This window comes from Vespula vulgaris, chromosome 2 (genome assembly GCF_905475345.1).
Source record: "Vespula vulgaris chromosome 2, iyVesVulg1.1, whole genome shotgun sequence".
Lineage (NCBI taxonomy): Eukaryota > Metazoa > Arthropoda > Insecta > Hymenoptera > Vespidae > Vespula > Vespula vulgaris.
Window position 1 is genome coordinate 4690192 of NC_066587.1, and position 24216 is coordinate 4714407.

At 40.0% G+C, this 24216-nt stretch overlaps 1 protein-coding gene across 8 annotated transcripts in view; it reads left to right on the forward strand.

Annotated features, from left to right (window-relative positions):
- Positions 1–24216, forward strand: part of LOC127072762 (early growth response protein 1) — a 217822-nt gene that overhangs the window by 35319 nt on the left and 158287 nt on the right. The window contains exons 3-4 of one of the 8 annotated variants that reach the window (XR_007785577.1): positions 8712–8781; positions 15496–15636. The exons of 3 other annotated variants lie outside the window; for them this stretch is intronic. Coding sequence is in view for 1 of the 5 variants with exons in the window: in XM_051013455.1 (XP_050869412.1) it covers positions 15496–17370 (1875 nt within the window). In the remaining 4 variants the exon portion in view is untranslated. Of the gene's footprint in view, positions 1–8711; positions 8782–15475; positions 22004–24216 lie in introns of those variants that run through there. 4 more of the 8 variants (XR_007785578.1, XR_007785586.1, XR_007785580.1 and 1 more) reach the window with 4 other exon arrangements.

A 24216-nucleotide genomic window follows, 5' to 3' on the forward strand; every position in this document is an offset into this window, starting at 1 on the left:
GGAAACTAAGGACACGAAAGGGTTTTATTGCGGTGATCGTGACGCGATTTCCCTCGGGGAAACTTACGTTCAGCAGAAAAGATCGGTTAATCCGTTGCACGATGAAGTTGTAAACGCGAGAAGTCGAAGTAAAAGAAAAGAAGAAACAGATAGATAGATAGATAGATAGATAGATAGATAGATAGATAGATAAATAGAAACAGAATAAGAGAGAGAAAAATAGAGAGAGGGGGGGGGAGGGATTCTGAAAGAAAGAAGGAACGAGAAAGAGAGAAAGAGGAAAGACGGGCTTAGTAGCATAAATCAGTTTCCGTTATGCGTCGCTTGGCTGAGCAACGCTTTTGCGTGTCAAGAATAAGAAGAGGGATAGACACAGCCGATGAGTGGAGGATTCTCTCTTTATTTCTCTTTCTCTCTCTCTCTCTCTCTCTCTCTCTCGTTCCTCTCGCGATCTCGAAGGAGCAAACGTGCGGCGCCTTTTTCGAATGCCAGCCGTGATCGCATTGAAACGGACTTCTTGGCCAGATTACATGGCGATACTCGGCAAACGTGTCTACCATTTGTCGACGACGAGAGGTACTAAGTAGCGAGTTTCTTTGACTAATCGTTTCTCCATTTTTTCCCCTCCCCTTTACTCTTTTCTCCCCATACCCGAGAAAGCAAGACTCATCGATCCTCTTCGATTTGTTCTTTTTCATTTTCGCGAAACTGCCAATCGACCAGGAGCAAGACAACCAGGTTGTAAACTTAGAAAAAAAAAAAAAAGAAATGCTTAGGAAGTCGATAAAATTGCTTTTGACGATCACATTTGTTAGTTTGTTGCATTAGCCTACTTCTATCTGGAACGTCGACCGAACTTTTTCTTTTTTTGTTTCCTTTTTCCTTTTTCTTTTTCTTTTTCTTTTTTTTTTTTTTTTTACAATTTTATCGTATCTTCTTTTCATCTCGAGTATCGTACATAATTATGTACATATATATCGGAGAAGGATATCAACCGTTTGTCCTTCATTCCCATGGTTACCAAACGTATCTAACTATCTATCAATCTCTTTCACCGGATTGACAGCTGCACAGGTAAGTTGGCGGCGACTGAGGTGGAGGAGGTGGTTGGAGTCGGAGGTGATGGTGGCTCGCTCGTGGCGTGGCGCGAGCTATACAGTCGTACGAAGGATTACTTAGCGCGGTAATGACGATCGGTCGGCAGATGGCGGCCGTGATAAAAACTCGTCTTACCACCGTGGCCGTACTCGGCATATAATACCTCCTCCGTACTTACCCTCTCCCTCTCTTTTTAGCGCGAATACTCTTTACCTAACGCCCTGCCATCTTCCATCGGGCGTGCCTTCGTTCCTTGCGAGCTTATCTAAAAGCTGGATAAACCGCCATCACCATTTTCTCCTTCCTTTTTAAACCTACCAAGACGCGATTCGATCCAACACCTACGGAAAGATATGTATAGGATGTGTACCTACTTCTATAAACGAAGACAACGACGAAAACGTTGACTAGAAACCTTCGTGAGAAAGGATTTTCTCTTCGAACGTAAAAAAAAAGGAAAGAAAAGAAGGGATTAGCTAAATGTTTCTCCATCAAGTCCAATCATTTTACGATAAGAGATAAGGGGAATAGCGATCGACTCGATTATATACAGCTGGTATAGTACCACCAATGTTACTATTTACGGTACTCACTACTGTTATAAGATGGAGCGCTACGCTTAGTTTCGTTACGAAGTAATAGATATCTTGTTATTTAACGAGTTACTGCGGTTCTCCACTTTCCGCCGGCTCGTGTTCCGCACCGAAGCGCGTGCAACGTCATAAAGATCGCGTTTACGTTGCGTTCGATGTTCCTTCGTTTCTTCTCATCCTCTACCTCTGCATTTTATTCTCCTCCTCCTCCTCCTCTTTCTCCTCCTCCTCCACCTCCTTCTCTTTCTTCTTCTTCTTCTTCCTCTTCTTCATCTTTCGCTTCGTCATAACCACGGGATGTTGCTACGGTGAAAGAAGACGAGGATATCCGCGCGGCATCCGCTCTATGTATTCGCGATTTTATCTGATCGTATTGCAAGGCATAAACGGAATTCATTGACATCGTGCTAATCCTCGATAGAAGTTATTTCAAATTTCAGAATCGAGTCTTTCAATAATATATGCGTAGATCTTACCTATATTAGTGTCTATGGGTATTATATGTATAGAAGGTCGATGAGAGTGCACGAAGAGAGCGTTCTCTGTTCACGAGCTACGACGTATATATAAAGATATATACAGGTATATGTATGTATGTATGTATGTATGTATGTATGTATGTATGTATGTATGTATGTATGTATGCTACTACGCGTTTCTTCAAAGTGCGTACATTTGCGTTTAGACGAATCAACGAAATGCGATGTATAAATGTATCGTATGTATATATAAACGCATGTCCTTCGTCAGTCCGTGATCGATCGATTTAGTTAAAATATACGAGAAATAACGTCGGAAAACGTAACCGGCGTCCGTGAAGTTGTCAAGGAAAGAAAGTAAAAAAAGAAATAACGAGATCGGCGTGAAATGGATTTGAGAATCACTGTGTCGTGGTTAATCAACACGCCGACAGACAAGATCCTTTTTGTCGCGTCCAATGAGCAGCTCCGTTAATTTCTTGCCTCCATTCGAGGGGATTTAATTTCGTAACTTTACGATCGCCATGAGAAAAAATGAAAAAGACAGAGAGAGAGAGAGAGAGAGAGAGAGAGAGAGAGAAAGAGAGAAAGGAACGTGGTCCTTCCTCTTGAACGTGGTCCTTCCCGACGAAACATACGTATCTATGTACGCACGTACGTATGCATGTTTCATTGATCGGCATCGATCTTTTTCGATCGTTGCATGAGCGGAACGCCTACGCCCGACGGTGTCGAATGTCAAACGCGGATCGCTTCGGATTGATTTACAGATGGGATTCGTTCTGCGATCGAAGACGACGAGCTTCTCTCCTGCTTCTGAATCGATTCTCGTCGTTCGATCTTCTCACGGACATTCTGTCTCGCGTATACGTACCAAACTTTCTTTTATCGTATATATTTAACAGGTGTAATATTTATTTTTCTTTTATACGTTGATTGTTTATTTATTCATTTGTTTCTTTTTTTCTTTTTCGTAATATCTTTATATTACGTAGAAATTCGACGATTGTGGGCGAAGAGTCGTAAGAAAATAAATTCAAAACTAAGAAAAAGAGAAAAGAAAGAAACAGAAAAAAAAAAGAACGAAAATATCGCCAGAGAGAAGGATCTTTGGATATTCGCGGCTGAATGCGTCTCGGCCGAAGTATGTAATTTGAAAAGGCACTCGATGTCTAGGAATGATTTATGTAGGACGCGTAGCGTTTTGCGGTATATAGAAACTACGATATGACGACGACGAGGAGGCTATAGTGGTGGTTGTTACTGGCACGCTCATTTACGGATAATCCTATAAACTGTAACATATTTCACGTTTACTACCGCGGCTTCCTTTCGCTCTTGACGCTTCTTTACATTTTGATAGAACGCCACGCGTAAACCGAACTATACAGAAAATCTCTTTCTCTCTCTTTCTTTTTCTCTTTCTCTCTTTCTCTCTGTCTCGATTTCTTAGTCGAATCTTTCGAGACGAGATTGAACTCGTTTTTGACGTGTTCACAAAGTGTTCTCTTCCTAAAACACACTTGCAAAATTTGTATATCGCAGTTATCTAGATCGTTATGCGATAAGATAAATGGAATATAAAAAGGTTATTTGAGAAAAAAAATACCTACGTTTGGGTTGCGATCTAATGACGTAAATAAAAAGAAAGAAAGAAAGAAAGCGAAAGAGAGAATTGAGGGAATGAGGGAAACCAGAAATTTTGCAATTTCATTAAAGTTCGTGTAACGACTCATGATGGTTTTCTTTTTCTTTTTCTCACTCTTTTCCCTTCTTGAGTGTTTTGCCAAGACCGCAACGGGGGAAGTCCCTTTCCGGTTCGTTCTTTTTCGAACTTGAGCCACCGCCACCGCCACCGCCACCGCCGCCGCCATTCCTTAACCTTCTGTTCTTCATCGCAATACGTTTCTTCACTTTCTTTCTGTTACTTTCTTTTTTTCTCTTTCTCTTTCTCTCTCTCTCTCTCTTTCTGTCAAGACGTCAGTCCCTTTCACACCGCTTAAACGCGCATTATACGTGCGTGCGCGGTCCTTTGCTCAGCATCTGTAATTTCAGCGTACCCTGTAACACTCACGCGAATGTGGAAGCTGCAAAAGAGAAGCTTGCCTTTCTACCGCTGGGAGAATAACGGATGTCAACTTTGTATTTCTTATCTTAACGTTCCACTCTATCTCTGGTTCTTTTTCTTTTTCAATTTCACGATAAGTTTCACAAGAGTAGTTATCTATAGAATTATTAATATTTATTTTCCTTTATAAAATGAAATTCTTAAACCTTGAACTTTGATATTAAATATCCGTTTTAAAGCGATATTTCCACTTTTTTTTTTAGATTCTTCTTATTTGATTTATTTTAGTCTATATATATATAATATTTATATATGTATGCATATATTTATATGTGTATATATATGTATTTGCAATCTTTCATATTCCTTTTTCGTATTTCTTTTTCGTATTTACAGATCAATGCTCCGGTATAATTAATCTGTCTTTATTCTCACACACATGGAAACTCTACTATTGCTTTGTTTAATCTTAGAAATATGTATCAAGTTTACTTTTTTCTTTTTTCCTTTTCCTTTTCGTTATCGGCTTGCGAGTTGCATATTGTTTTGTTTATCATAATATCTCTGAAACAATTAAATGCGTATCAAAAAGTTCGGTTGATCCGATATTTAACAGAAGAATGCATAACAAACGAAAAAATAAAATAATTGTAAGATCGTACGCATCGTTCGTGCAACTCGTCGCAACATTTCGAAACGCTCGCACGCACGTACGTAAGCGAGTAATCGAGTAGAGTCACGCAGGAATCTATATGGACTTGACGAAATTCGTATAATAAGCTTACAGATACGCCATAAGCAGCGATCAATGACGCACAAGGAAGTAATACAAAAACGACAGAGTATCACGTAGAGTCGTTTAATTATCGTTATTATTCCCTCTCCATCTTACTTTTTTTTTCATTTTTGTCTTGAACGTACGTATGTATCTCGTTTCTGCAGTATAGTACTTGATTATATTTCACTGTTATTAAATATCGTCGGTCCAACTGCGTAGGATCTTTAAAATGACGCAAACTCATTTTCGATATCATATAAATATATTTGAGAAAATAAAAAAAAAAAAAAAACAAGTAAAAATTAAAAATGTTCTCGAAGGGTAAATACGACGAACGTCTGTTCTTAAACGATACTTCAATTTCTATTATGTCTACATTCGTCCACTGTCCAAACTAAGAAATCATGTATCTAAGATAAAAAGATACATAGTACAGGTGGTAGCCTCCAAAGTCGTATTCCGTTAAAAGCGTCGATCCGCATGTGTGGACGTTAATTAATTGTCGTTGGCCCAGTTCGGAATACATATCTTTAATTGGAAGTTTCCATTTTCCCTGCGAGCCTGCACTTGACTTCGTTTTTATTGGTTGTTTTCATCACGTTGTTATTCCCCTTTTAAAGATATCAAGGAAGATATATTATTAAGGATAAAAAAGAAGGAAAGAAATAACAAAAATATATATTTCGTTTTATGATAAGGATTGATCCTCGTTAACGTACTAAACTGTTTATTTACAATCAATAATGATTCTCGTTCTTAAGCCGATCTTGAATTTAACGCAATGTCAACGACGATATTGCGTAACGGCTATACGGGATAGTAAAGGAAATTTTTCGCTGACGGAAAACAAGAAAGATGAAGGGTATTACGAGCTGTCGTATATCAAGGTGGAATAGCCGACGATAGGAGAGCTCTCCTCGCGGGCTCTTAAGGAGCCTGATATACTTGGTTACGTGTATCTAAACTAAGTCTCATTACATACTATAAGCAGTGTGATCGACGCGAGCTACTCACCAAACTCGTTCCTCGACAAGTTTTATGCATAAACAATTCACCGATGGAGGAGAGCTTTATTAAAACCATGTTGTTGCTTGTGCGTTCTAGTGTGTTGCATTATTTATTTATATATATATATATATTATATATGTATATATATATTTATATACAGGTGGAAGAAAAAAAAAATTAATCTTTAGATATCGATTTTGAGATAAAAATACGAGAAATGGTTAATAGGAAAAAGCGTATAGCAAAAATGTTGTGCGCCTACGCAGATAAAAAAAGCGTCTCAAAATTTTATCAAAGGAACATAAATGAATAGAAGATGTAGAAGTATTACCAGTTAAGTTAAAATGATCTAACTCGTCAGTGAACGTAAAAATTGATTCGAAAAAGGGAATTCGAAGGGAGAAATTCTCTTGGATGGTTACTCTACTCGGTAAGGGCGGGGAACGATTTTAACGCTCACGATGCACCTTGCGACGGGTGCTGCTCGCGCGCGGCACGCGACGTTCATTAAGGGCCCCGAGGGCGACTCATGAGAGAAGGGACTTTTTACCGGAGACCTTTCCGCCGGCATCTACGACTCTCTTTCTCTCTTTCTCTCTCTCTCTTTTTCTCTCTCGCACTCTTTCTCATTCTTTATTTCTTTCTCTATTTTCTTTCTCTTTCTCTCGCACAGTTTCTCGTTTGGTCTAGCGGCATAAGCGAGCACAGGAACGGTCGTTATATTCCAACATCGTCGTCACCATTGCCGTACTGTTGCCTTCTCTTCGTCGGGGGTGGTTAATTTACGTGCAGGCTAATTTACGTCGGCCACTCATCATCTGCGCCGCCTTATTACTGCCCTCTTCTATATTTCTCACTCGCTCTTCCTTCGAGACCTACCTTTCTTTCTTCTTTTTTCATGCTTTTTTCTTTTTTTCTTTTCTTCTCCTCCTCTTCCTTCTTCTTCTTCTTCTTCTTCTTCTTCTTCTTATTCGTCTTTTAATGGTCCTCGATGCGGGTGGAAATATATTCTCAGACAAAGTATACTATTCTATTTCTCTCTCTCTCTCTCTTCTCTCTCTCTCTCTTCTCTCTCTCTCTCTCTCTTTCTCTCTCTTTCTCTCGATCTCGTTTCTCTTTCTCTCCTTACGAATATGGGTGACGTCTATTACTTGCGGCAGATGCGACTAAATCGTCGCCGACCGTTTCTCGTCTCGGTGGTCGTCTCGTCTCGTCTCGTCTGGTCTCGTCTCGCCTCGCCCGGAAGTCTCTCTCTCTTTCTAGAAGAAGAGAAGGGAGAGGGAAGGATAGGAGGATCTCTTCGTAACGATCTCTTGCCCCGTGGAGAAGAGTAGCTTTCGTTCGTACGATGATGTATGGCGAAGCTTATCTTAGGCACCGACTCGGTTCTCTCTCCTTCCGCTTTCGACTATTACCACGCGGTTAATCGTTCTGCGATATCTTTATGAGTCTTCCGTTTGCCTATTCGAGGTCCAGTTTATACGGTACATCGTAATTCTTGTAAGCGAGCCGTTATATTACATATTTTTAATGAACATCATTTTTGTCTCTCTCTCCCTCTCCCTCTCTCTCTCTCTCTCTCTCTCTCTATATATATATATATATATATATATATATATATATATATATATAACTTTTTCGTTTATTTTCTATCTTTCGTTTTAATCGTTTACGCTGTACGTCATCATTCAATTATTCCTATTAAAGAAAAATCATTTTTCTTAGAATGCTTACGTTAGAACGAAAGATTTTTATTATCCCTAATGCTAGCACGGACATTATCTTATCTTATTATAGTCGCAAAATGAGTCATTATTTCACTCGTGGGTGGTATACATGAACGAACGGTCAAAGATACAGATAAATAAGAAGGAAAGAAAGAGGAAAAAAGAAAGAGAGAGAGAGAAAGTAACATGGTAAAGTAAAGCGGTGGCAATGAGTTGACCCTCTACGAGCGTCGACCGTTTTACGTTTCCATGATGTCACACAAATCGTACTAAGAGATTATTTTGCGAAAGTGGGTGTCTCATTAAGGCTCGAAGGGGTTGAAAAAGGATAATCAAGGAGATCGAGAAAGAGAGAGGGTGTACACGTTTAAAACATGTAATGCAAAGAAAGAAAGGAGATGGAAGAAAATCGCGGAGGACTGCTTTACGCGATGGCGTGCAAACTGTGCTCGAAAGAGCGGAGAGAGAAAGAGAAAGATAGAGAGAGAGAGAGAGAGAGAAAAGGAGAAGGAGAGAGAGGATAAAAAGAACGCCTTGTGATATTTGCATACGGGCGATCGCGGCATTCGCGCATATGAGGGGAATGTTTACGATATCCGCATAATGAGAGCGTGGGTGTTTCTATTAAGGCGCGGGTCTATACCTGCCGTTCGACCGTCCTATCCAACGTCGATCTTCCTCTCTCTCTTTCTGTTCTCTCTTCCTTTTTCTCTCTTCCTTTTTACATTGACGTTGGTTGCATCGAACGAACCAAACTCTCCGTCGGTCTTTTTCCCCTTCGCTTTTACATCGAGTACAGAAACGAGCAAAGTCTTTAGCAAAGGGCATGGTAGATCAAAAAAAAAAAAGAAAGAAAGAAAGAAAGAAAGAAAGAAAGAAAAGAAAAATAAAAAAGAGAAAAGAAAATGGAGGCTAGTGTATCTCATAGAAATTTTGTTTGCTCTTCGTGTGTTCTAACAGACCGCATCAAAACAGGCGAAGAAAAAGAAGAAAAACTACTGCAGAGTGATTAGCAACGATCTAATCTTGGGTACGACAGTTCATTACTTTGCAAGTTCTCTTTCATGCTACTAACCTAAATCCGTTTCGCCAGTGCGATGATAATCGATCGATCCGCGAGATACGAATGAAAAGCTTTACGGCCGATTGAGGAAGGAAAGAACGGTATTAACGAATGAACGGACGAATGAGCAGACGGACAAGCAGTCGGTTGGATAGACGTAATTGGGAGCGAACGTGCACGGTGGTTCCATGACACCCACGTTATCCGTCGCGCGTATTTCTCGCGATAACGTTACATAATCGAATCGATCGGACGGTCAAACGAGCCGACGTGAATGTTGGTTCTTACGGCGCGAGAAAAGAAATTGAAAAATTTCAACCGAATAAACGTAGTTTACTTATCGAACGTTCGATCTTTTTATCGCTCACGGATAATTTACTCTTTAGCTCGGTACGTAATTATCATATTAATTAGCGCGCGATAAGGGATACATATACCATTCTTAACTCCAGATCTCATATTGCACGTTTAATGATTAAAAAATCGCTTCGGATTTGTTTTTGGTTTACGAAGGTATCTAGATGACTCAAAGCAAACTCGATAAACTCATGAGCGAGACGATCTTATCGAGTAGAGCCGAGGACAGCCGTTAACTCGTAGACATATTAACACCTTGATATCGCGGCCATCGATGACGAAAAAAGAGACAGAACGAGAGCGAAAAAGAGAGAAAGAGAGAAAAAGAAAAAAAGGGAGAGAAAGAAAGAGAGTTCGTTCTAAACGAGCATAGAGCAAAAGGAACGAGGAGATTTAACATAGGTGATTTTTCCTGGTCATGATTAAACTCACGCGAAGAAGAAGAAGAAGAGGATAAGTGTAAAGTGTGTCGAGAGAGAATGTTAGCAGAGATTCCTAGAAAATATGTAGGTACGAGGAGAAGACCAGTCTTTTTCTTGTCTCTCCTTCTCTCTTCGTCTTAGAGTTTAAACTTTAAACGCTTGCGTGCCGAGTTCGAGGGCGACAAAACGAGACAGGCTTAAGGAATCGCCCACGCCTTGTACACTGTCGCCTGTCAGCCTCGAATTAACCCGCAATTACGCGATAACGTTCGTCGTACGAGCGCTGCCTTCGAGAGAAGGCAGTTTTTCTTTCCCGCAATCGTGTACTTTTTCTTTGTATATGTGTACACGTTCGTTACGTTGCGTGTATATACGCACGTAAGTAGCTAAATGTTAGCGTGCGACGATTTGAAATTCCATGGAAGGTCGTCTTAACGCGAATAAATCGAAACTTGCTTTACATCGTCTCGTACGAAACGTCCGTTCGAAGGCCTACGGAATTTTATATCTCCTTGACGAGGTCTACCGCATGTCCGTTCGTACGTAGTATAACACGATCGTATCTTAACATGCGAGAAAGTATTATTCGAGATAATTTCAACGAGATTATCGTCTTCCTAAAATTGATTTTTCAACGTTTATTGTTTTCAACGATACCTAATATACCTAATGTATTGTTTAACATTTCCTTCTTCTTCTTTTTCATATTTTTTTCCTTGTTTCTTTTCTTTTCTTTTCTTTTTTTAACGATCTACGTTCTTCACGTATACGCAATCATACTGCGCTTTGCATTCAGCAACGCCACGCTACAGCAACGAGAGAAACAGAGAGTGGAAATCCACGTATGTACTCGTCGAGTACGAATCTACATAGAAACTCGACTCTGCGCACCTAAATTTCGGAGTCTGCAGTTCTCCTGCAGTGCGGCGCCATGACTCTTTCGATGCGACTGGGAGACAGCGTGCAAAATGAACCGTTCGCCTACAAAATGTTATAGCAGGTGTAATAACAATTAGATACGTTTTTCTCACTCGTGGAGAATTGCTTGTCATCAAATATCTTAGTAAAAAGATAATGAAATAAACATCGATAAATAAATATCGATAGAATTTCTAAGGCTATATCGATAGTTTCAAGGAAATCATTTTCGACGCGTTCATTTTATCTATTTTCTTCCCCTCTCTTTTTTTCTTTTCTTTTTTATTAGATATCCGCCGTTCGTTACATTTTTAATATTAATGATCGAATCGAAATTCAATCGATTGATTACATCTATTTTATAGATAGGATTGACGCACCTTTAAATCCGTAGAGAATATTTTAAAGTCTCGACGTAAATAATCAATAATATATTAGATGGGAGCCAAGACAGAAGTTGGACACTAAATTGTTATTTATTAGACATAACGATATGTCATCGTATCTCCCACTAATGTAGAAAAAATGACACGTGTATCGAATGTTTTTACAATGGCTTCACAGTTTTCTTTTTTTCCTTTTCGAATTTTTTCTTTATCTTTTAGTAACTACTTCTTTTACTGATCATGGCCGATGTCATACGAATCGTACGTGATCGTACGCGATAGCTACGTATAATTAAAGCGAATCGGTCTGATCGACTTGTGCATTGATTGTCTATGGAATTCGATTATTCAGATCGATTAGTTTATATAGGCCGGTCTTATTATCGTCGACATTTTTATCTTTTCATAGAAAACTATTTATTTATCGAGATCTACCCGCACGATTTTAATTACAACATTATCATTGTAAAGATAAGCGTTCAAGTTAAATATTAGAACCGATTAGTTTTTTGAAGTGGAAAGAGAATCGATATTATCCACGCGTACTCGACACGGTACGTGCCACACAGGATGATTTTTCTTTCCTTCCTTTCTTCCTTCGTTCCAGGTTTTGATAAATTTCCTGTTGCACGCCAAAAGGCAATCATTGACGACTGCACCTGTTGATGACGCGAGAATGAGAACGAAATTGGGTAATGAGAAAAAGCTATTTAATTTGCAAAGAGAGAAAGAGAGAGGGACGTTATCGTTCTACGTGTTTGTGTCGGTGCCTTAATCGCTTTTACAGCCGGTACAGGTGACTTCTTAGGTGAGGGCAAGAAGAAGAAGAAGAAGAAGAAGAAGAAGAAGAAGAAGAAGAAGAAGAAGAAGAAGAGAAGGACGAATAAAGAAGAGGGAGGGGAGGAGGAGGCTTCGTTCTCCATGTAGACCCTACGCCAGTCAAGTTACACGCTCGTATATAACTTTCAGGTGTTCCTTCTTCTGCTCTTTTTGAATTCTATCGAGTGCCGGTGGTTGAGCTCTCGCGATGGTAACGTTGTTGGTCGCTCGTTAATGATTCTCCGTCAGTTTTACACTCTCTCCCTTGTACGCACGAAGTGGGAGGAAAGGGGGATGGGATGGGGGAAAGAAGCGAGGCGAAGGAAGAGGAGAAGCGCAAGGTGCAAGCCATAAAAAGTCAATGACGTGAAAGAACGACGGTGACGGCAAAATCGCGAGAGTGTTTAATTATCGAAGCGAGGAACTCGCGAGGATGTTTACCGATCGATCGAGTAACGACTTTGACTATTATCGCATCAATGAGATCTCGAACCTAATAACGATCGTTTTAGAAACTCGAGACGTATTCCTTTTCTAGTAGAGGAGATGAGACATTTAAATAATCAAAATGATTCGATCGTCGGTAGTCGGCGAAAATGGTGATAAGAAAAAGAGATAAAGAGCGAGAGAAATAGATTATCTCGAATCGATCCTTAAATCAAGCTTTAGTTGGCAAGTTGACTGTGCCTATGCTATACACTATTGCTATTTCTTACTCTTTCTCTCTTTCTCTCTTACTCTCTCTCTCTCTCTCTCTCTCTTTCTCTCTCTCTCTCTCTCTTTCTCTCTCTCTCTCTCTCTCTCTCTCTCTCTCTCTCTATCTCTCTCTCTCTCTATCTATCTCTCTTTCAGAACACAAATTACCGAGCGTTTAATTACCGTCCAATATCCAATGAACAGTCATTAATCACGTTACCGATAAACCGTAATTTTCCGAACGACGATAAAATCTGTCGCACGACGTACGTACATAGGTAGGTACACACGGCACGGTGCGTTCGTTTAGCTTCACTGATAATACCATGTCGTTCCTTTCAATTCGTTCCATGGCGCAGAAGCTTTTATTGCTTCGAACTATTTCCATCTAGTATTATCTATACCGTTAATTAATTCATTCAAATGAATTCGTCCAAAGTTTGGAGTTATCGTTTTCCTATCGCTCGTCGTTGTTTCTCTAATAAAGATCGTAATTTTCAAATTTTCGAATAAATATGTTTCAATAGGTTTAACGAAAATCGATTTCAAAAAGTCTCGATTTAAAGGAAGATCAACGTATCCTTTATCATTTCAAAGTCGCGTCCTACCGGACGAAAGTGAAGAGAGCCATCGGGCTTCTCTTCGGTAGCCCGTCTGGTTTTTTGGTAGCAGTTTGCCGGAGCCTCACCGCCACTGAGGCGAGCTTGTCTGCCCTAAGGCCGGGTACTCTCTTTTCTTCCGAGGGAGGAATGGTAGATAGACCTGAAGGTAGCAAAGGGTACGAGTCTATTTACGATTCGATCAAGAGAACTTTCTTCGAGTTTATCGAAATTAATACCAAACAGATATATGAAAAAATATTTAAATGTATAAAGCTATTAGTCACGGGTTTTACTTTATTTTTTCTTTTTTTTCTTTTTGTTTCTTTTTTTTGCTTTTTCTTCCTTTTCTCTCTTTCTTTCTTTCCTTTTTTTTTTTTTTTTAATGAACACCGAAACGTCGTGATCATCGTATAAGTTAGAACAAAATTTACCGGGAAACAAGAAAACTTCGAAGTTTAGTTAAAGCCATCGCTGATCAAGACGGAGCACCCGGTATATCGGTAGATCGTGCGGGAGAAAGATCAAGCGCTCCACCCACGCCCACGTCTCAACCTGTTCTGTGTTTCTCTCGCGTCGAGCCGTGGTTACAGGTGCCTCCTTCAGGGCATTCCTGCTGGAATTCTTCATGGATGATCCTCTCCTTGCTTCTGCTCGCCTGCAAATCCTCCTACCACGATCAAAGCGACGTCCTCGACCACCTCGTCGTTCGGACCAATGTATTCGATGATCTCGATCGAGATTCGTCCTCAAACTTCTCCTTCAAGCGAGTTAAACCCGCGTGATCATTTTTCTTGAACCTTCGTAACATTAATATTTTTTTCGAGAAATGAAACGATAGATAAAAATGTCGTTGTTTATTTACGATCCACAAATTAGTTCTTTTTTTCTGTTTGTTTTTCTTTTCTTTTCTTTTTTTTTGCAAACGAGACCCCGCAATTGCTTATATCTTCGATCCTCTAATATTCTTTTTGGAAGATTAAAGAAGATAGCATTCTTCGGGAAGGTATCGTAATTATTAAAAATATCTTAGCAAAAAAGGGTTGGGAGGATGATGACGTTGATAACGACAAAGATGATGACGACGAAGGAAGGAATGGGGAAAGGGGGATGAGCCAAGGAGTAAGTACGCCCACACCTTTTTCTCCTTGGGGACCTGTTCTCGGCTTTTACGTTCTGACATCTTTTCACTTCGTTTACGAGTCCCCTTTACGTTTTACGACCGATCATCGGAACCCTTTCTCTCTCCAAGAGATTCTACCGAGCGGCCGCTGTTTGGACGACCGTGCACCGTCTTGATGACGAAAAAAAAAGATGGAAAGGCAGGAAAAGGAAAAAAAGGAGCCGCCTTTATTTGCTTAAATGCACCGAGAGGGGGGGGGGGGGACAGGAGAAGAGTAGAGTGTGCAAGATAAAAATAGAGATCGTAATCGTTGCAAAAATAGAATCGTAATCGATAGCTCTTGTAAATTAAGATTCCTCTCTGAGTCGAATTCGTGTCATTCAAAACATTTTTTTTTTTGCTTTATAAGTTAAATCTACCTCCGTAAGGCTGCATATGTGGTATATATATATATATATGTTATAGATTTTCGAATGCTTAACGAGAGACTTAATGACTTCGTCGGAGAGAGTAAACGAGAACTAAAGTTTCTTGAGCAAAAAGTTCTAGAATCCAATTTACAGTCGTGATTTCAGTCGATTCGCACACCATATGATGTACTTAATCTGAAATTTAAATGCATTCGACGTGTACCTACTCGTTTACGCGCGATTTTATGACGGAACATCGATGTCGCGATAAATGAAGACGAGAACGTCAAACGATACGGGGAAAAAAGTTGTTTATATTAATTTTGAGTGCGTGTTTAGTTCGAGTTGCAATTAGACTCGAAAAACGCGACATCGAGTTTCTCATCTTCACATTGCTGGGATTACGGTCTAATACCGTAAGAAACAAAAATATAGTTGGCTATACCGTCGTACCTTCTTTTATTTAATGACGTCTCGCTTTTATTTAATGGCGAAGTCTCCTACGTAGGAATAATCCAATCCAATCCATAGGAATCTCTCGACTTCCGATCGATTCATTTTTGACAGATTTAGTGAAAACTGTTGACGTTCTTCTTGGTCCAATTTTCTTCCGTCCACTCGCGTGAAAATTTTACGAGCGATCGGTAAGTAAAGATGTGACAGTTTTTCGAATCTGTCCTTTGTCGAAGGATCGATCGATGCGCGATGATATCTGAAATAGAAATAAAAATAAGGGAAGAAAAGTAGGATGTGTTAAGGCGATGCTGACCATTTCATTTCATTTCATTTCATTTCATTTCATTTCATTTCATTTCATTTCATTTCATTTCATTTCATTTCATTTCATTTCATTTCATTTTATTTTCTCGATTTTGATTTACGTATTGATACGGATGGATCGAACGGGAACAAAGTTGATCAATGAACGAAGTCCATCGTTGATTGTTACAGGACGAGGTGGGAGGCAGTACGACGGTGGTAGCCGAGGGTGTAATAGGCGGCATAAGGGGCCCAGGCGGCGGGTGCCGCGCATCCTCGATGACGATGGCCGAGAGCGCCGTGGAGGACGCCGCAGCCGCGCCCCCGGGTCCGGCCAAGCCGCCCCCGCCTTCCTGCACGAACAACAATACCCTAGCGGCGACGGCGAATCGTAATCATCGGAATCCACGAAAGAGAAAACGGCTGGCCCAAGTACTTGATATTCTCCAAGCACATAGAAGTTCGCCGTCGGAGGGTGAGGTACTCAGGTTCGAAGGTAACGGGCCAGCGTCCGAAGAAGAGGAGGACGTTTTTGGTTCGCCGAGATCGTCTTCCAGGTCGGCCGTCGATAGTCCGTCCAGTTTGAACGTACTACCGTTAAGGTTCAAGGACGAGGAGAGTCCAGTGACGCCAACAGGAGAGGAAGAGGAGAATCCAATATCGACGATGTCGACGATGTCAATGACGACGACGACGACAACGACGACGACGACGACGACGACGACGACGATGGCGACGACGATAACGACGGCGACAACGGTCGGCGAGGGCGAGGTGGAGCAACGAAACAATCGTCATCAACATCATCACAACCACCATCATCACAACCATCACCACAGAAGCCGTCACAATCATCGAAACCTGACGTACAACAATAAAACTCGGCAGAACCCAAATCAGAAACAATCGTCCACGTCGAATCGTTCCTCATCGGGCAAGCTGAACAACGGTGCTTGTACCTGCGCCCAATGTAGTCAGTCCCCTAATTCGGGCGGCATGATGTTGCACTCACCCACATCGCCGTTAACGCCATTGACCCCGCTGACCCCGTTGACACCATTGTCCCTACCACCCCTCACACCGGGCTCCTTGAGCTCGTACAGCTTCGAGCAGTACATGCACACCAAGTACCTTCCGGATATCTTTCGCGGACGCAGTTTCTCGGACTCCGACGTGGTGCCTGGTTGGGAACAGAGGATACCACCAGCCTCGACGTCCTCGTCGATGTCATTGATGGTGAATCAAAATCACCCACCACGAAGCGGTTCGTTAGAAAGCGAGACGACGAGTCCGCAGGAGTTACCGTTGGATCTTTCGATGAAAAATCTGATGGCGTCGGCGGCTGCTGCGGCTGCCGCGGCGGCCGCCGCAGCGGCAGCGGGGGGTAATAGACCTCCTGCACTTCGACTTTTACCGGCTGGCATCGTGACGAGGGGTTCCGTGAGCGTACCAGTCGTCAGAGGAGATGTCGCCTCGCCGACGACGAAGGAGAGCGTTGCCGTGAGGTATAACCTCGAAGTTTCGCCTGTAGTCGAGGAGATGCCGCCTGGTGCCGATCTAGCCTATGTCTGTCCGGAATGCGGCCAGATGTTTAGCCTTCACGATCGGTTAGCGAAACACATGGCGTCGAGGCATCGCAAGCAGGGCCCGCACGACGCTTCTGCAAAGGCATATCTCTGTGACGTGTGCCAAAGGAGCTTCGCCAGGTCGGATATGTTGACGAGACATATGAGGCTGCACACAGGCGTAAAGCCTTACACGTGCAAGGTATGCAACCAGGTGTTCAGCAGGTCCGATCACCTCAGTACTCATCAGCGAACGCACACCGGTGAGAAGCCTTACAAATGTCCAGACTGTACCTATGCGGCCTGTCGCAGGGACATGATCACTAGGCATCAGAGGACCCACAATAAGTTCCTCGAAAGTCAAGGAAGAGCTTCAGGAGCAACAGGGACGACGAAGACGGAACCAGGTTCGCTCCCATCGGACGATGGTAGTCCTACGTCCTATGGACAGCCCATGCCAGCCTCTCCTTCTTCCACCGGCGCTGCCATAAAGACCGAATGACGACGAGCCGTCGGACGACCCTGGTTCCTCACCTCTCCTCGAGCTTCGGTCTCTCGAAGAGCTCGCGGACGAAACGTCTTCGCCACTTCTCTCGCGATTGCTCGCGAGCTCGAGCGTGGAACCTCGCGTCGTCGAGCGCGCGAATCTCGACGCTGAAGGAGGACTCGTATCTCGGACAGTATTATCCTAATCCTTTATTATCCTCCCCCTTCCTACTCTTTCCTTCCATCCTTCTATTCTTCCTATCGTTCCGCCTCCTATTATAATCCTCTTGCTCTTGCCCGCTAGATCAACGATCGCGTATAAGGAAAGTCGCTTTTCCTTCGAAAACAAAAGACTTTCTCGCTCTCTTTTTCTCACCGATCATACTCTCCTAAGCGTATTTCAGTCGAAAATCTACGCGTATACACTCGTGCCAAACTACTCGTTTTCCTCGATTCAATTCCGTACTCGTTGCCCTGTCGAAACGACATTGGAGACAAAAGTATATCTTAATCTGTCTTAAACTCATACAATAGGAACAATTCGAGGAGACGCTACATTTAATTAAATAATTTGATTATTTAAAAATTGAAAGATTATTTATAAAAAGTATTTTACAAATATTTGCGTCACTCGTTTTTGTACGTCGTCGTTGTGCCAAGCGCGAACAGTACGGAATTTTTAGAAAGTGATTATCGCCTCGATTATTCGAGATTTTTTCAATTTCTCTCAAAATTCAACGTTTTGTTGTTAGAAAAAGGAAAAGAAAGAAAAAAAAGAAGAAAAGAAAAAGACTCGTCCTATATTCGATTTCATTTCTACGAGATTCTATATTTTCTTTTTTTATTTTTATATAAATTATTCCATTCGGTCGTTTGTTATTTAAAACGAATCTCCTCGCGAACTTTCAAGAGAGATCCGCTCGCCGATTAGATTTGGAATTGGAAAGGAAAGGATGAGACAAAGAGAAGGGTTACAAAATAATGATCGATAGTAAACGAATTGTACCTGCAGAAAGAGAGAAAACTAAAAGTTGAAGCATTATATAGAAATATTTAGAGGTAACGTTAATTAGTATGTAATTAATTATTATTATATTACTATTACTATTATATTATTATTATCATTAATATTATTATTATTATTATTATTATTATTATTATTATTATTATTATTATTATTATTATTATTATTATCATTATCATCATGCGTTAATTATTATAGTAGTTGTTAGCGTTATCATATATTACCGTAAAGACAACCGAGAGACATAATATTTTTTATATTGCTCTTCAAGAGAGAGTTCGGATTCTCGTGAGCGAGAATTAAACTAGAATGAAAAATAACGTAAATACGACTGAGTTGAGCGTTGTTACAAAAGACGAAAAGATCTTTTAACGATCTTAGATCGAAAGTACCCTTCTCTGAAAGAAGATGATTAACACAGGGAATCTCTTGAAATCTCGCGAATAGTTTTTAGAAATGAAAAGATTAGACGAGCGAATTTGAAAAAAAAGGAAAAAAGAAAGAAAAAAGAAATTGTTTAAGTAGTTATATGCATCGTTTGAGATGCCAAATTATGTTTTCTGTATTCGGTTTATCCAATCAATCGAATTCCAGGTATATAATGAACCATTTTATTTTTCTTGCGTTGTTTGTTTTTTCTCTTAATTTTTAAAATTTCTCTCTCTCTCTCTCTTTCTCTTTCTCTCTCTCGCTCTCGCTCTCGCTCTCGCTCTCGTACGACGACTTTCCGCTTCGTAGACGCGTGGATATATCATTAATTAATTATCGATCTTACGCACCAAACATCTTGGTCGTTTGCCCCTATCCTTGCCATAATTCGATCCGCGCACCCACGCGCTTCACGGACATCTGTATACGAAACATACATATAAAAACATACACGCAACTTACACGGTAGAAAATACTAACTATCCACCCACACACATACACACAAAAAAAAGAAACGGACACACCCAATCTGTAGCGTATCGAACGCGCTCGTCTTTTATGTATTGTATATCTGTATTTTTGTATATCGAGAATTTTTTCTAATTATATCTACCGTTTAAGCGTTTCGCGAAGAACGAGCCGAATAATTATTAGCAGTTAATAAGAATGTAACGTCTGCTTGCCATTTTAGCCGAGCACTTTGCGTCGATCGATCGTTATTGCGTGGAGGTGATTGGCTCGCTAGAAAGGATGTGCGAAGAACGACTCGACGAGACCGAGATTTCGCTGATATTGTTAATTAAAAAATTCTTCCTATTCTCTCTCTCTCTCTCTTTTTCTCTCTTTCTCTCTCTCTCTCTTTCTCTTTCTTTCTTTCTCTTTCTAACTCGTTAGCACGATTTAAACGAATTTTTAATGAAAATTTATAAAGAAATATTTTCTATCGTCAGATCGAATTATGTAGATCGAAGAAACAGTCAGATATATAAGATAACGTAAGGTGATCAGGATTAATAAATATTATTCGTAATGCGCCCCTCTTTCCTCGATGTTTATCTTTCAATATCTCGAGTTGACTTAGATATTTACCAGCGACACCTTCGGCTCGACGGACGCGTTCCTCGCGCGATTCAGCCTTAAAATGAGAATCTCTTGCGTAATACGAGTCCGTCTCATAGACGGATGAACAAAAAGGAGAAAAAGAAGAAAAATAAGAAGAAGAAGAAGAAGAAAAAGAAGAAGCAGAAGAAGAAGAAGAAGAAGAAGATGAAGAATAGGACGAAATAGAAGAAGAAGAAGAAGAAGAAGATGATGATGATAATGATGATGACGATGATGATGATGATGATGATGATGACGACGACGATGACGATGATGATGATGATGATGATGATGATGATGATGATGATGATGATGATGATGATTATGATGATGATGATGATGATTATGATTATGATGATAATGATGATGATAATGATGAAGATGATGCCGAGGAAGAAGAATTGGAAGGAACGCGTTCGATGTGTCCTCGGGCAATCAAAAATGATCGCCGTGCCAGAAAATCCGCTCTTGTAACTATTAAACGCACATTAGCCATTCATTATTATTACGAACAAAAAAATATTTCTTATTATTAGTTATTAATATCTTTCTCTTATTATTATTATTATTTTATTATTATTATTATTATTATTATTATTATTATTATTATTATTATTATTATTATTATTATTATTATTATTATTATTATTATATATCGCTATATTATGCCTAGTTACATTGTTAAGTGATTAATCCTGTTTAATGCTTCTATTATTTATTTTGTTATGCAGTTCACGTGTCGAGCTTCCCCTCTCCATCCTTCTCTTTCTTTTTCTTTTTATTTTTTTTTCCTCTTCATATATGTACAAATTTGTTTTCTTCTTTCTTTTTTCTGTTTTATAGCCTTGTCTCTTTTATTAAAGAAAGAGATTATAAAGTATTTTTCAATATTCATTGAAATTTGCATCGAGCAAATGTTTACGTATATATCGTACGTAATTTCATTTCGGAAATGACTCTTATAAATGTTTTAACGCAAAGATTTCACTTTTTTCTCCGGTCGAATATCGATCTCATTAATTTTCTTTTTTTATTTAAATTTCTATTTCTTTCTTTTCTTCTTTTTTTATTTCTTATCCTTATCCTTTTCCTTTAACCACTCGACCGTATTCCCTCGACGTGCTAAGAGCTTCCCTTTCAGAGAGACGATCGCGTCTCCTTTTCTCTATCTTTTGTAACGATATAAAAAAAAGGAGCGCTACGCGAAGTTTTTGTGTAAATTATTGATGATGACGATTGTGTATGTTAATTTATAAATTATGTTGTGTTTACGAATCGTGCCAGAAAGGAAAAAAAAAAATATAATTTTTTCAACGAAACTCCTATCACGGTTTCTTTGGTTTGTTTGTTTGTTTTTTTTTCATTTTTTGTTTTTTTTTTGTTTTTAATCACTTATCTTCTATCGTTCTTTCTTTTCATTCTATTTCATTATATTTGAAGCATTTTTATTCAGTCCCCTCTCCTTGGTCACGCACTCATTATTATTTTTGCCATATTTCTGCTTCGCCATCGACGATAAGCGGAGAAAAATGAATCGTCAGACGTGCCTTTTGCAACGTGTCAGAAATCTTCGAGTTTCGAGCGTTTACGGTAGGCAAACTTAAACATATCACTTTAAGGCTGAGGATGATTTAGAGAAATACATGTGTATAATATACGTATATAAGGGAAAGCATAACGTCCAAGCAAAATATTTTTTCAATGCGAGAAGCGAGCTCTCTTCCGCGACAAACTCGAACGAACGTCGTCGTTTGTGTTTTATTATTAAAATAACTGTCGTGTGAGACAATCTTATCCATTATTTGGATTAATATTAAACATATCGCGGAGAAACGAGCGAATCTTCGTTAAATCGTCTTCTCAAATTCGTACGAATATTCACTTCGTAATATCGTCATCCTTTGTACCCATTTCTATAAAAACGACTTCCACACAATTTTCTCTTATCTCTGTACATCGAAATAAAATTGAAAGAAAAACAATCAGAATCTGTATGTCGTTGCACTTTAACGCTGGAATATATAAACACACGATAAAAGTTTATTATTATAATTATTCCGATTCGTCCTTTAATAAATATCACTAAAGATCTTTCTGCAAATTGTTTTCACATCACAATTTTAGGTAAGTAACCAATCCAAAAGTTTGTATGTAACAACGATAACACCGAGCGAAATATCGACGATTATTATTTTTCCTTTTTCTTTGATATAAGTTTTCATATAAAGTAAAGGACATGGTTGATCGAGGAAGCTTGTACGAGTCTATCAATCCGAGAATATTTTGTGGCTGGTTGATGAACGTGGCAGTAAGTCCAAGGATAATACGTACCGCGATTACGGTGAAATCGTTCATTTCCTGTGTTCTCGTATGGAAGTAAGCCGAAATTGAAAGCGAGAGAAAGGCGGAGTCTTAGCTAGTGTATCTACTAATAGTAATCTTCTAATGTATCGAAATTCATTAGAAATCTTTTTCGACGATGTTGCCTAAAAAAAAAAAAAAAAAGACCTAATTTTATATCGGTATATTCATTTATTACGATGAGGATAGAGTTCCACATAACGCCGAGCGAATAGCCTCGATACGTTTCACGATCGATACGTAGTAATTATCGACTTTATCTTGGCGTATTTGTACGAAGGTTGGCTACATATCCTTTAAGAACGCGAAATTATCGACCTCGACGTCTTCTCGTCCGTATCACCGGCAAGATAGAGAGTCGAGTCACGATTTTTAATCGGACACAATGCGAACGCGTGGATATCTCTATGAATCGTCTTTGCGAAGACTCGAAATGAAGATTCATTGACGAGCGTACTTAACTCCGACGTAAAGAAACTCTCTCAATTGATTGTTCCTTGAACTATGAGGTAACATCAAAAATTGATAATTAACGTTGGTAAGCCGTACATAGATATCCGTCATTTCCCGAGTCGATTATCTATCGATAATTATCATTCTACGAGTCTCGATTCAACTTTGAAAATCGAATAGGGTATATGTAGTACCTAATTAGAGAATTTTTTTTTGTCTCCCCACTAAGTAGACCTGACATCGACTGTATATCGGCACACGACTATCGGACAGCACGTGATTCACGTATTTAACAGAAATAAAGCATGAGACCGAGGACGCATTAAAGGTATACAGGCTCTTTATCTTACGGCCGCATAATGATGTTCGGCTTGATTTACGCCGCACTCGGGATTTCAGGTAGTACCTCATTATACGAGTATTATATGCAGCTCGCAACCGTAGATATATACGTATACTCTCACACGATATCCTGTTCCATGCGATCGATATTCCGGATAAGTGGTAATAGAATAATCGACGTTTCATGTAAAGGTATGATATACGGATAATCGGCTTTTCAATATATCCCGATATCTCCATACAACAATATTCTCTGACACAGTTTTTTCGGACGTCCGATACGCTTTCCTGACACCCTTGATGTAGGTACCTATCAACTTACTACGGTGTCTACCGTACTAATGGTAGAGTGGATAAAAGCTTTGTAATTGAATCAACCTAGATGCATCCGTCTACGTGAAAAAAGCAATAACTACGTAAATATATAGAATAGAGATGCAGTCGAAAACAATAAATTTTCACGGATCAACGAAGCATCGAAATATTGAATAATTTCGCTCGGTGCACTGACGATTGTCGCTCAACTTCCCGACGTCACCGGAAGAGCGAGGGAGAGGGAGAGGGAGAGGAGAGAGAGAGAAAGAGAGTATATCGTATCTTGTTATCGTACGGAGAACGTGACGATACTATGATATCCTAGAGGGAGATCAGCAACAGCAGCCTTGAAGGAGTGCTGATCTTTGCAGGTCGTCTACCTCGAAGCTCGCGCATCGACAGAGGCCGCTTTGAAAAAAAAAAGGAAAAGAAAAAAGAAAAGAAAAAGAAAAAGAAAGAAAATAAAAAAGAAAGGGATCGGACTTGTGGTGCTCGGGAAAATGTTAGTCTTTTTTAAATAAATAAAATGAGCTAACTCGATGGAAGTTGAAAGGGAAGGGAAAAGGAGCTTCGGGGTCACAAATCAATCTATCTCGCTTAAGCGAAGCGAAACGGTGTCTCGGCACGAGAACCAACCAAGACGAGATTTATAAATCTCGTCGTGGTCCGCGCGACTCGAGTTTTCTTTTTCGCGGAGCATGTATCGGAGATAGGTAGAGAGGTTGGTAAGTAGAGGTAGTTGTATCGACGCGAGGACGGCAGGCCGGCGCGATTCTCGTCGCAGTGTTTTCTCGCTTTTTCTCACCTTTTCTCGCACGATCAGCCTTCCTCCAAGTG